Source organism: Takifugu rubripes, chromosome 3 (assembly GCF_901000725.2).
Source record: "Takifugu rubripes chromosome 3, fTakRub1.2, whole genome shotgun sequence".
NCBI classification, from domain to species: Eukaryota; Metazoa; Chordata; class Actinopteri; order Tetraodontiformes; family Tetraodontidae; genus Takifugu; species Takifugu rubripes.
This window is the reverse complement of record NC_042287.1, coordinates 8,200,699-8,212,849: the sequence shown is the minus strand read 5'-3', so window position 1 is coordinate 8,212,849 and position 12,151 is coordinate 8,200,699. Positions and strand designations below refer to the sequence as shown.

Genomic DNA, 12,151 nt, shown 5'->3' with positions numbered 1-12,151 from the left:
TTATTAATGTTTCGGTCTAATTTACCCCTAAGTGTTTTCTGAGAGATTCGAGCATCTGAGGGGTTTACTAATTAGACACAGTACAAATGATCTTTTGCGAGCTCTGTATCTCATCCACAGTAATTACACAGTGATGCATTATTCCTGGATAATATCCAGAAAGAAGCTGCTTTGAGTGGAACTCATTTGCTCATCTGCTTTAGAAAGTGGATAAAGGGGGCAATAACGTGGCGATGTGCGGACATATGTATCGCGGGCCACCCCAAACAGTCGATTTATCATGTGATGCGGTGATGGAATGCATTAATCTGCCCGGGGATTCCGCGTGGTTTTGATAGAACGTGCTCCGGTTTGGTCAGAGTGTTGATTTAATCACCGGTGACACGTCAGGGCCTGTCTGGCTACTTAATTTTGGGTGGTCTCTGATGGAGTTGGGGGAGGATGCTCGGTTAGTATTCGCTGACCTCAAACCAGACGCATGGTTATTCGACTGTTTTGCGTTAGCCCCGCCCCCTAGCCCCTCCAACCTCGGCCATTGTCAAACGGAACCGACACTGACACGTCCCCATCTCTTAGCTGTCAGCTGACAAGGCTCAAGACTGTCTTTTCCGCTCCTATTGGGCCTGATATGTCTCTGGGTCATCTTTGAGCAGGGGTGGGGGGGGGGGGGTTCTCCTCTCGGTTTCCCCCTTTTGCGAAGACTGGTCTTGTTTTGGTCTTGTTTTGGCCCCAGCGACAAATAGCAGGCAGAGAGCCAAGGGCATACACTTGGTTGCCCATGACCTTGCCTGTCACTATCCCTCACCGGCCCCGGTTCTGAAACAACAGATCCCTCACCAACCCAATCACTGCCACTGGTGCTCTGCAGTCTTCAAAAAACCCAGAAAGACGTCACCAAAAGCTTTCTCTCTGTAGCCTCGGGTCAGATTAATATTTCAGTCTCCTGGGGATCCGGGGGGAGGGGCAGAATTCACCTTCCTGTCAGCGTTTTTACCGCCTGGTCTTTATTTCATCTCAGCACTCATTGAATACCTATTCAGAAGAGAATCTGATTGAGAGGTCACACTATTTGAACCAATCTGATTGGCTGTCAGCTCCAATCTGACCGACATAGCACCCCCTTTCTCCTCGTGGGTACCCTAGGTGGCATCGGCTGCAGCCTGTTGTCAAGCCAACGAGGAACCCGGGAGAGAGAGAGAGAGAGGGGGGTTGGGGGGGCAATCTGAGACTGCCACTTTCCCTCAGCATTAGCATCTCACTTAATGACCAGTTAAGAGGCAGCCTGGCAAATGAGATGTGACAAGTGCTGCAGAAAAAGGAGTCTTTTTCCCTCATATCTCCCGCCTCTCAATCACCATTTAAAAGGCTTGACGGCCTGACATAATTTCACAATAATTATCACTCGGAGTATTCTTTTCGGGCTAGGACAGGAGTCAGATTGGATCTCGTCACGGGGTAATAGCGCTGACCAACAATAACTTTGTTGTCTCCTCTGCGTCTCCGGCTTGATCCTCAGGGAACGGGCAGCCGGCTTCAGCCAGCCAGTTCAGTCTGGTTCAAGTGAAGCAGGAGCCAGCGGACTGCAACCCCGGCGCTTCCCAGGACTCCGCACAAGAGCACAGCCTGGACCTGAGCAAAAAAGACCACAGGTAACCACCGCTGATTCCTGTAAAAGCTCCCAATCCAGGCAGAAAATAAATCAACGGGGAAACATGACTGCTGATCGATAGATGATGCCTCCATTGGTGGCGGCCGGGGTTATATAAACCCCGATTTATCAAAGCTACGGGATTTATATGCACAAACACTCCATTATAAAATCTCCAACAGCCCATCCGTCTCTGTTTTTGTGACAGTGATGATTCTATAGACTTCCAACTCCGGCTTTTCCCTCCAACTCACAGCAGATCTCCTTCCTAAAGCAGACAGCATTTTTCTTCTTCATTACACGAGCGCACCTTCCATGATAAATAGTAATATTTACTGTTCTCATGCAAATTCTTGCCTAAACATTGTTCATTTTCCTTGTTCCAGTAATGAATCAAACGGACACCCGGTACCAGGGAATACATCTCTTTTATCCTCGCTTATGAATAAGGTAAGATCCATCCATCAAACGCCTTTCATCCCAAGACAAATTAGTGGGACACGGAGGGGCCTGTTTGTTTTTTAATGTTTCACCGCTAATAAGATGAGTTTGTATCATTTAAATTTTCCAGCCATTTTTCACTCAGTGTAATTTTCACTGCACCTCTCACAAATTAATATAATGAAGCAGTAGCTGGCTGCCACGCCAGATATATAGAGATGTTTGTTTTTTGATGAGCTGTTTTGAACTCACCCTCCATTTTTTTCCCTCCCCCTTTCTACTTTTTCCCTCACCCGCCTGGCTCTGCATGTATTTATAGAGTTTGCGAGTTGTTAGATTAAAATAAATACAGAAAGACGCAGATTGGCGGCGGCCCTCATTTTTTAACCGGCGCGGATGTAAATGTGTGTTTTAGGATGACGTCTCAATCATGAATCTTCCCTGACTGATACAGACGCAAGCGGCCGTTTCCGTCACCTCGATGGTTTAATGACGGATCACGCCTTGTTTTTCACGGATTGTTTTTTTAAAAACAAAAAGCAGCAATTAGGGCCCATTGTCCAGCAGCTCCTGATGTCACGCCAGCTATTGCGGGGCATTTGATTAGAGCCAGCACGCCACATTAAAGGGTTAACAGTTGCTCCCCGAGGATGCTTGGCAAACGCTCTTGGCCTGCAGTCAAGCCAAAGCCTGGGTGTTTGTAAATCTGGCTGCGGTTTCTGCCTTGCCAAAACACTCGCGTGTCTGGTGTCTTACACTTGCTCAGCTAACCAAGCCGCTTCCTGCTCCTGTGTCCCGTAGATGTCGCAGGTGAACCCTGCCCTGTTCAGCACCATGAACCTGAAGACGGAGCTGGAGGTGGGCCACGGCGCCAACGCCGGCGAGGGAGCGCAGTACCTCAGCCGGGTCCTGAAGAAGCCGATGGTGGAGAAACCCACAGAGATCTGGAGGACGTACCTCCGCAGGTATGATTCACGGCCTGGTCTGAGTCCGTTTCTGTGAGAACACGGTCGACGGTCTTACTGCGTACCTGGAAAGTGGAAGTGGAGTTCTGACTGTTACTGTCAGCTTCTGATCTAATAAAACTCTTTTTTCTGTCTGCGAAGGTTTGACACGGATGATTTCTGCGAGGCTCAGTGCGACTTTCTGCAGAAGGTTCACTTTCACTGCCTGGTAGAAGACTGCGGCGCCCTCTTCAGCACCGTGGACGGGGCCATAAAGCACGCTAAGTAAGTGCCACCCTGGTCCGTGAGCAGAAAATATGCCCTTTGGCTGTATTGATCAACAGGGAAATTGAGCTTCCTCCTTATCCGTCAGCTTCCACCTCCGAGCCACCTTGAAAGTGAAGTCGGATGCTCAGTTCGGTGAGACCAAAGAGCCCGGCGAGGGCGCCCCCCTGCAGCCCGCTGCTCCGGTCTCTGCGGCTAACAACCCCTCCATGGACGGGGCCCACCTGACCGCCTCCGGGGGTTACAGCTCCCCTCCTCCCTCCTTGCTGGGCTGGAAGCAGCTGACTGGCAGCATCCCTCAGATGCCGGCATCCATGCCCAACTCCACTCTGGCCACCACGTCCCTGGAGAACGCCAAGCCGCAAGTCAAACCCGGTTTTCTGCAGTTCCAAGAAAAGTAAGACAGTCTCTAATCTGTGTCTTGTCCCTTCCCACATTGGTCCAAGCGTTAACCTTATTTTCCTTTTAAACCCCCCTCCCCAGTGATCCCTGTCTGGCCACTGACTGTAAATACTCAAACAAGTTCCACTTCCACTGCCTGTTCGGTAACTGCAAGTACGTGTGCAAGACGTCCGGCAAGGCCGAGTCCCACTGTTTGGACCATATCAACCCCAACAACAGCCTGGTCAACATCCGCGACCAGTTCTCCTACTACTCCCTGCAGTGTCTCTGTCCCAACCAGGTGAGCACGCACGTTTGAAAAAAGTCCGCCGGGAGCTGAATCACCTGCTGTCATCCCCCGGGGATTTCTAAGCATGAAGTATGCTATCCATTAGAGCCGTGTTTGAGGTTATTTGACTCAAGGCTTTCACAACCGACGCTTTCCGTCTTCCATCTCTGCTGAAAAGACAGTCGACTCACCCCAGTAATGCCTGTTTATATGTCAATGATGTCATTTTGACTGCCGCATTCTCCTCTCAGAAAAGGCCAATTTAGCTGATATTACCCAATAAATCATTGTCAGCCGCACAGTAAACAAGGCTGTCTGGAATAGGGCAAAAATCAGGGGAATGCTTCGCAAATGAAACCTAAATGGCAGCCCCTGCCTGCTCTCATGAGCCCGCATTTGGAAAACTATTTAAATGAATTCATTAATGTGTCGAAAATCACCCCTCTCACCAAAAGTACCCCCCTCCCCCGTCCTCCTCAGCTGAGCAGATCTTATTTGGCCCAGTCCTTTGGGATCGGAGCCTCACAAACAGATGGCGGCGCACAGACGAGGGAAGGAGGGGTGGAAAATAAAAGTCGCTGCGGCTGCAAATGTTCAGAAATGAGCAAGGAGTCGCTGTTTTTGGGAGGAAACGGGTTAAAAAGGGTTAAAAGTCGTAGGCTAACGTCTCGTGTGTGTCTCCCCCGCAGCACTGCGAGTTCAGGATGAGGGGCCACTATCACTGTCTGCGGCCCGGCTGCTACTTCGTCACCAACATCACCACCAAGCTGCCGTGGCACGTGAAAAAGCACGAGAAAGCCGAGCGCCGTGCCGCCAACGGCTTCAAATACTTCACCAAGAGGGAGGAATGTGGGAGGCTGGGTAAGGCAGCAGTGAAGCCCAGCACGCCTCTATTATGCACTACATTTTAGGATTCACTTAATAATGACATATAGCTTAAGAGTTAGTTCATTCTACCTCTATGTACTCAAAAATCAATCAATTTAGCAAATATGATAAATTCTCAATGTTTTAAATGTAATACTCTGGTTCATCAATACTAAAAGGTTCTTGTGGGGACAGGGACTGGTTATGATGGGACCCAGAGAATAAATGGACTGGGTAGAGTGGGGCAAAGGCTGAATGGCACGTTCCAAAACAAGCGTTGGAAGGTTTTCTGAAGTGTGTGTTGCTGAAAAAGGTCACATTTAGAGGGATGTGGGCTGAGAAGATGAGGGGCCAGGATTGGAAAAGGCACCGTTGTGCCTTTCGAGTTGCCGCGGCGCCATGACGTGGCCTCTTAGTTTTGTTTTGCGGTTGCCTTTCCGCACACTTGGCACCTCAAGTGTGTCGCGACAACGTCAAAGGGGGAAGTCGCATCCAGGTTGTTTTCTTCTTCCCTTCGCCCCCGTCAGAAATGAGCAATTAGGTTTGTGTTTGCTAATTATCTGGCTTGTCTGGTTTAGCCTGTTTGTGATCTGAAGCCGCGCCTCGCAGCCACCGCTGCCATGGAGCAGAAATGAATCAAAGGTGTTTTTCTTTCGCTTTTTTTTCAGGCAGTTACATGAGCTTTTCAGAACGCACAAACAAAGCAAACAAAAAGGCCCGAAACAGCTGTTTTTTCTCCCTAGTTTGATCCGCCAACTGTATTGTTTGAGCTGCGTGTGTGTGTGTGTGTTGGGGGGGGGGGGCAGAAAGGATTAGCATCGTTCACATTCCCGTCATAAAGAATTGATGGCTTGCCAGTATCCATGGCAGCAACATTAAACTGAACTCAGCTGATGATGTTACCTGATTTCTGTCTGACAAAAGGCCCCAGTGTGTGTGTGGGTGACTGTGTGTGTGTTAGGGGGTGGGGTGGGGGTGTGGGGGTTGGTTACTGTTGTTTGCGCAACTTTGCATGTTTCAAACAGCAAAAGCTACGCGATGACACAGGCGTGTTGTGCTCTTAAACCGGGTGCCATGGTTACTGACATGCTAGCACCTGCCCCGCGTGTTACTCTTTCAATTATTCCTGCCTGCTTTTATATAATGGTATTTGATTAACAAGCACAAAACGGAACATTCATTTAATTTGAAATCATAAAGCAATTAGAAGCAGGCCGCTTAAAACAAGGTAAAAGGACAGAAGAATAGGAGGTGGACAACAATACGATGAAGAACAAAAGGGGAGGAAATGACAATGGGGATACTTTGAAAAATGAATTTAATATGGTAATAATTGTATATTTACTTTGGTTTGAAGGAGAGTGTGCATTATTGGCCCAGGGAAAATGAGAATTTATTTATGTAAATTCCTAATTGAATAAAGCATGTCAGTGTAATAAAAGAGCTCCACAGGTTTGGTGCACAGAAGTCTGACTGGCTCAGTGTGACACCGGACTGATCTAATATTCCCCCTACACGTACAATCTAAAACACCCAGAAACCCGAGCCCTCTTTTGGCCGCGGCTTTATAAATAAAGCTAAAAAACAAATCCACTTTGCCTCTGGTAGCTTCGTCTGGTGCTGGCGACGACCTCGTGCTGAGCACGCTCTCCAAAGCGTCCAGAGATAAATGAATCAGCCGCCGGCTCGTTTACAGCCCTTCTCTCTTCCCAGGGTGCAAGTACAACCAAGTCAACAGCCACTTCCACTGCATCCGCGAGGGCTGCCACTTCTCCTTCCTGCTCAAGCACCAGATGACGTCGCACGCTCGCAAGCACATGAGGCGAATGCTGGGCAAGAACTTCGACAGAGTCCCATCGCAGGTACGATGGCGGTTTCCTGGAAGTGTCTCAGGGATCAGAAATTGGGCGTTGATGAGTTCAGTGTCAGGAGATTAATGACGGGAGTACGTAACCGGCGTGTTTCTGGGTGTGGAAAAGTCGGTTGCTTGGAATGACTCTGACAAATGCTGTACATTTGTCGGACTTATTCCAAGCCACCGTGTCCAACATGGACGGGACTTTGCTGTCAGCCGTGTCACTTACAGGTTCAAGTGACGGCAAAAATCGCCCACAGCATTCCCTCGAGGAGTCTTTTATCCGAAACGCCTCCGCTGCATAGTTTGTTCTCTGCGGGTTTTTACATATGTGGAATTTCTGGTTCTGTGTTTTCTTTGCTCTCCAAATGTACACATAATTCCAGAGGAGCGGTTCATTTTCTTCCAGTTTGGAATTCTTGGTCACATGCCAAAAGTCAAATTGGCACAGTTGAGCCATTTTCTCATCGGACCGCCCGCTTTTGAACCCCTTTTTCAGGTGATGCCACTCGGGCAGAGGTCGGACGAGATGCACAACGTGTCTGGAATGATGTCCAGTCCTGTCGCCAACCAGTCCGGGGTCAACTCCAGCTTCTCCTCCGCCTTCATGGATGAGACTGATGATTACATGGACTACATGGGCGGAGGTGGCAGCCCGCTGGGCCTGTCCTCCGAGTCGTCCAACCAGGACCGGAGCTGCACCAGCACACCGGTTGGCAACGATAGCTCTCCAGCAGGTGAGCTCATCTCTGTAGCCAGACGGGTTAATTAGTTGTTAGCGTGCAGAGCTAACACGTAGCCATTGAAACTGTTGCCTGCTCGGCGTGTTAAAACTTTAAAATGATCCAGTTGAACAGATTCTCTCTGTGAGCCTGCCTCCGATTTCCACATTTCGTCATGCCAGAATTATCCACTACTGTCATCGTTGTTGTTTTTTGGCCGCTGTTGGTGGGTTTACTTGTCTTGAATGGGCCTCATTTTGTATCATTCTCTTATCTTTTATCTTTCCCTTTTTTACCTCCCATCCCTGTGTGTGTGTGTGTGTGTGTGTGTGTGTGTGTGTGTGCGTGTGTGCGCGCGTGATTTGCGCCTTGATTGCCTGTGTGTGTGCGTTTCCTCCCTTTGGTCTGTCCTTCACCCTCTCTGGTCAACCTGTCTCTCCAGGACAAGGCTTCCCTGCCACCACTTCTGCTCCTACCACCCCTGCTGACACTAGTGCTACCCAAAATGCACCTCCTTCTTCCCCTCCTGCTCCTCCTCCACCACCGCCTCCTCTTCCTGCCGCTCCTCAGCCCGGCCTCCCGTCCCGGGCCCCATCTCTCTCTCCCGCCCTCCTCCGACCTCCTCTCCCCTCGCTCCCATACCTCCTCTCTCCATCCTGTCTGTCATACTCTCTGCTCAGCGCCTCTCTGGGAGCCACTCGGAGTGTTGTCATGCCAACCAACACACCAGCTTTCAGCCCCATCATTGCCACTCCGTCTCCGATTAAAAATGACGTCCCTATAGTTCAGGATGCTGCAGGTACTTATTCCAACACTGCAGCTGTCAGCTGAGTCATTTAACTGTGTGATTCCAACATTTTGTCTCTGCAAAAAATGTCGAAAATGTCAAAAAATGAGAACGCAAATGCAGCTTTTTCAGCACGCAACACTAGCACGAGTCTTCTTACACCACACTCTGCATTATTATTAGGAACAAACCAGTCATTGGGCATCTCCAGCATCAGAGCGGAGCCATCAGAGCCTTGTTTAGGATCTGTTACTAAGCTAGCATTAGCAGCCTCGTATTTAACTCGCACCTTAAGTTTTATCGAGGCCCGCCACTGCGAGCCTGGCAGAACATTAGCAGTGACCCCAGGGTGTCACAAAAGGTGGGCTCCCTCATAAAAGCACACTGAGATAAGAGGGTTGGTTAAGACCCACCACTCCGCCTCTGTTTGGACGCTGGAGGCACCCTGTAAAAGTGTCATGTTCCAAAGTCAGATCATCTCTGCCCTCCTTTAATCATTCTGGGAATTGAAAATAATAAAAAAAATCAAAGTGCGACGCCGCGCTTACTCAGCTGTGAAGCACTTCTGGCCGAGGAAGTCTGCACATTAGACCTTCTGCTGCTGCACAAGTTGTAATTTGCTAGTCGTCTGCGGGTTTTGCTGATTGCTCTTTAATGCACTTCCTTCCTGTGTTTCAGGCAACACCATCTCCATTCCCACAGCCACCGGGTCTAAGAAGCGCTTCTGGATCATCGAGGACATGTCGCCGTTCGGGAAGCGTCGTAAGACCGCCTCCTCGCGCAAGATGCTCGACGAGGGGATGATGCTGGACGGGTTCCGCCGCTACGATCTTTACGAGAACTGCAAGGACGCCGGCTGCCAGTTCTCCCTGAAGGTGACCCACTACCACTGCACCCGCGAGAACTGCGGCTACAAGTTCTGCGGCCGCACCCACATGTACAAGCACGCTCAGCACCACGACCGCGTGGACAACCTGGTCCTGGACGACTTCAAGCGCTTCAAGTCCACGCTCAGCTGCAACTTCCCCGACTGCCAGTTCTCGGGCAACAGCACCCACTTCCACTGTCTCCGCTGCGGCTTCCGCTGCACCGACAGCACCAAGGTGACGGCGCACCGCAAGCACCACGGCAAGCAGGACGTGATCAGCGCCGCCGGCTTCTGCCAGTTCAGCTCCAGCGTCGACTGCGAGGTCCTCGACTGCAAGTATAAGCTCAAGTGCTCGCACTTCCACTGCACCTTCCCCGAGTGCAAGCACACAGTGGTGGGCATGTCCCAGATGGACTCCCACAAGAGGAAGCACGAGAAGCAGGAGCGCGGCGAGCTGCCCTCCGTGTCGCCCAAACAGGAAGGGCCGCACCACCTGGGAGGAAGCGCGTCTGCCGTACCGCCGGTCTCGCTGAGCCTCTCCACTTCCTCGGCCGGCGGCCTGCACGGGTTCTCCCACGCCATCAACAGCAACGTTCGCTCCTTGCTCTACCCGACAGGCGTCCTCACGTCTGACTACTCGCACCCGTACCCTCCGTCCTCCCTCAGCCTGGACAGCTCGCTGAACCTGAGCACCGACACCAGCAGCTCCCTGTTCTTCCTGAAGAACGCTGCCGGCCTGGGCCTCAGCGACTCGCTGGACCTGAGCAAGAAGATGCACCATGACGCAATGCCACCCTGCCACATCTCCACCCCCCCGCTGGCCCTGCGCACCGTCCAGGACGACAACACGGGGACGTCCGGAGAGGCCGAAGACGACCTCTCCCCGGAGGACGAGGCCCACGCCGAGGAAGAGGAGGACGACGATGAGGACGAAGACGAGGAGGAGGAGGAGGAAGAGGAGGACCTCAACAGTGACTCGAACGACGATTCGATGGCAGAAGGCGACGGCGAAAAGGACAACGGTGACAGCTTTGACGCTTCCGTCAACCACACCGATTCTTCCCAACTGGAAAAGCGAGACCCATAAAAGAGACAAACGGTCACCGTAGGAACCGAATAACAATCCTGTGAACAAAGAAAAGTGAAAGTGGCCTCATTCATCATCTTTATAGGACTCGAGATGACAACAACAACAACAAAAAAAAGAAACCACGTGACGTTGAGTGAAATGATGGCCCGAAGTGATTTATTATGATGTTTACAAGATGACCAACATTATTAATACAATTATGCATTAAAAAATATGAACGGAGACACAGAATTAGGCCCTGTTTTACACACAGGGCAGCAATGTAAAGCATTTTACTACACATCAGTCTTTTTGTGTGCGTGCATGTTTGACTTTAATTTATTTTTTCTTTTTTTCACTTTTTGTGCGTGGACAAAAATGTTTAAAAAAAAAAAAGGACAAAAAAAACAAAATCTCTCTATATAACATATATGTAAGTGTGTACGTGCGTGTGTGCGTGTGAATGGCGGTAAACAAAAGGAAATCGCTGGCCCAGGAAGCACGAACTGCCCCGGATACGCAGTAAAAAAAAAAAAAAAGGGATGTGAATCACTAAGGGGAAACAGGATGTGTTCAAACGTTTGGTTTTTCTTTTCTGTGTTAATATTATTAATTATTATTATTATTATTATTGCTCAGCAGGGAGAGGAGGGGGAGTTTCACTCATTTTTCTTTGCTCTCATGTGGAATCGGCCTGAAACTTTTGGATCTGCCTCAGCTGCGGTCGGACGTCCAAGCGCCTCGCCGCGTCCCTCTAACGTTCTGCAAGAAATGTTCAACCAGAACGAAAAACACCCCCCCCCCCACCCCCCCCGGCGATGTTCTCCCTCCGGAGGAACCCGGTTGTCGTGTGCGGATAGTGCAATCTTACGTAGCCGTTCGAGGTCATATTTAACGAAAAAGCAAAACAAAGAAAAACAACAGGAATATTTTTGTTACTGTTTGCTGCATTACGATGTCATGTTGTCGCGATGGAGGCGGGCAGAAGTCATATCGATCTGTGGGATGGGGCGGGGCCGAGTGGGTGGGGTCATGTGGGCGGGGTCAGGTGGGCGGGGGGGAGCGGGACGAGCTAGCCGGAGTAACGGACGAGTAACGGACGAGTAACGGACGAGCGTGTGAAGAGCAGCAAGGAAGCGTCAGTGTCAGGGAGTGTGTTAAAATACTGTTAAAATATACAGACCCAAATGTCTTTGATTCACTACGACTGTGGTTGAGCTCCTGTTGTAATGCTTTTATTTAATATTTATGTGACCTTCTGATGACAAATTCTTAGCGTTTTTTTTTTTTTTTGGTTCTTTTTTGGTTTGTTTGTTTAGTTTTTTTTTTGCACTTTTTAGTTTCATTTTTACCGTCTGAAAATCTCTGAACAGGGAAGAATTTGCTTTAAAGAGGTTGTATTAGTTCACTTTTGCTTTAATGCACAGATAGTTAGTGTGACAAAACAAACAAAAAAAAACTTGTTCTGTGATTTATTTAAAGACTGGTTTTTATTTTTGCTTCTCTGATTGGACAGGTTTTAAGAAAAAAAAGCAAAAAAACAAGGGAACTGGGGCACCGTGGGGGTGGGGGGGGGCAACTGGTGCCGTGATAAGAAACACTAATAGGTGATTTTAAATAAAATCATGAGAAATTTGCAACAAGGCCCGCTCACTGGAGTACTAAATGGCAGATCTGTCCGAGCCTTCCGGTTGATGCTGAGCGAATGTGTACGACCGGAGGGGGCGTCACGCCGCTCGTGATGGCCTCGGCGTTGGCTGGAAGCGAGCCGTCGCACCACAGACGTGCGTGGATGCTGCTCCTCCAGATACTGTTTTAAGAAGGAAAAAAAAAGAAAAAAAGGTTGTACAGTATTTTCCTCTGTAAAAAAAACTATATATGAACAAAATGCTCTTTGATGAACAGCTTCCTTTAAAAAGAAATCCATTAAAAAGAGAAATGAATAATAAAAAGTTCAAAATTCAAATAGCCTCATCATAGTTTGCTTGTGTGAGT

The 12,151-nt window shown here is 49.5% G+C and overlaps 1 protein-coding gene across 5 annotated transcripts in view; it reads left to right on the top strand.

The window, feature by feature from the left end:
• Positions 1-12,124, top strand: part of casz1 (castor zinc finger 1) — a 113,270-nt gene extending 101,146 nt beyond the window's left edge. For 4 of the 5 annotated variants that reach the window (XM_029833980.1, XM_029833982.1, XM_029833979.1 and 1 more), the window contains 11 exons: positions 1,517-1,649; positions 2,035-2,098; positions 2,891-3,054; positions 3,196-3,318; positions 3,407-3,715; positions 3,802-4,000; positions 4,678-4,849; positions 6,569-6,717; positions 7,210-7,447; positions 7,875-8,231; positions 8,898-12,124. In XM_029833980.1, coding sequence (XP_029689840.1) covers positions 1,517-1,649; positions 2,035-2,098; positions 2,891-3,054; positions 3,196-3,318; positions 3,407-3,715; positions 3,802-4,000; positions 4,678-4,849; positions 6,569-6,717; positions 7,210-7,447; positions 7,875-8,231; positions 8,898-10,174 — 3,185 coding nt within the window. In that variant the 3' untranslated portion in view covers positions 10,175-12,124. The remainder of the gene's footprint in view (positions 1-1,516; positions 1,650-2,034; positions 2,099-2,890; positions 3,055-3,195; positions 3,319-3,406; positions 3,716-3,801; positions 4,001-4,677; positions 4,850-6,568; positions 6,718-7,209; positions 7,448-7,874; positions 8,232-8,897) is intronic. The other variant, XM_011621999.2, reaches the window with a different exon arrangement.
• The last annotated feature ends 27 nt before the right edge of the window (positions 12,125-12,151 follow it).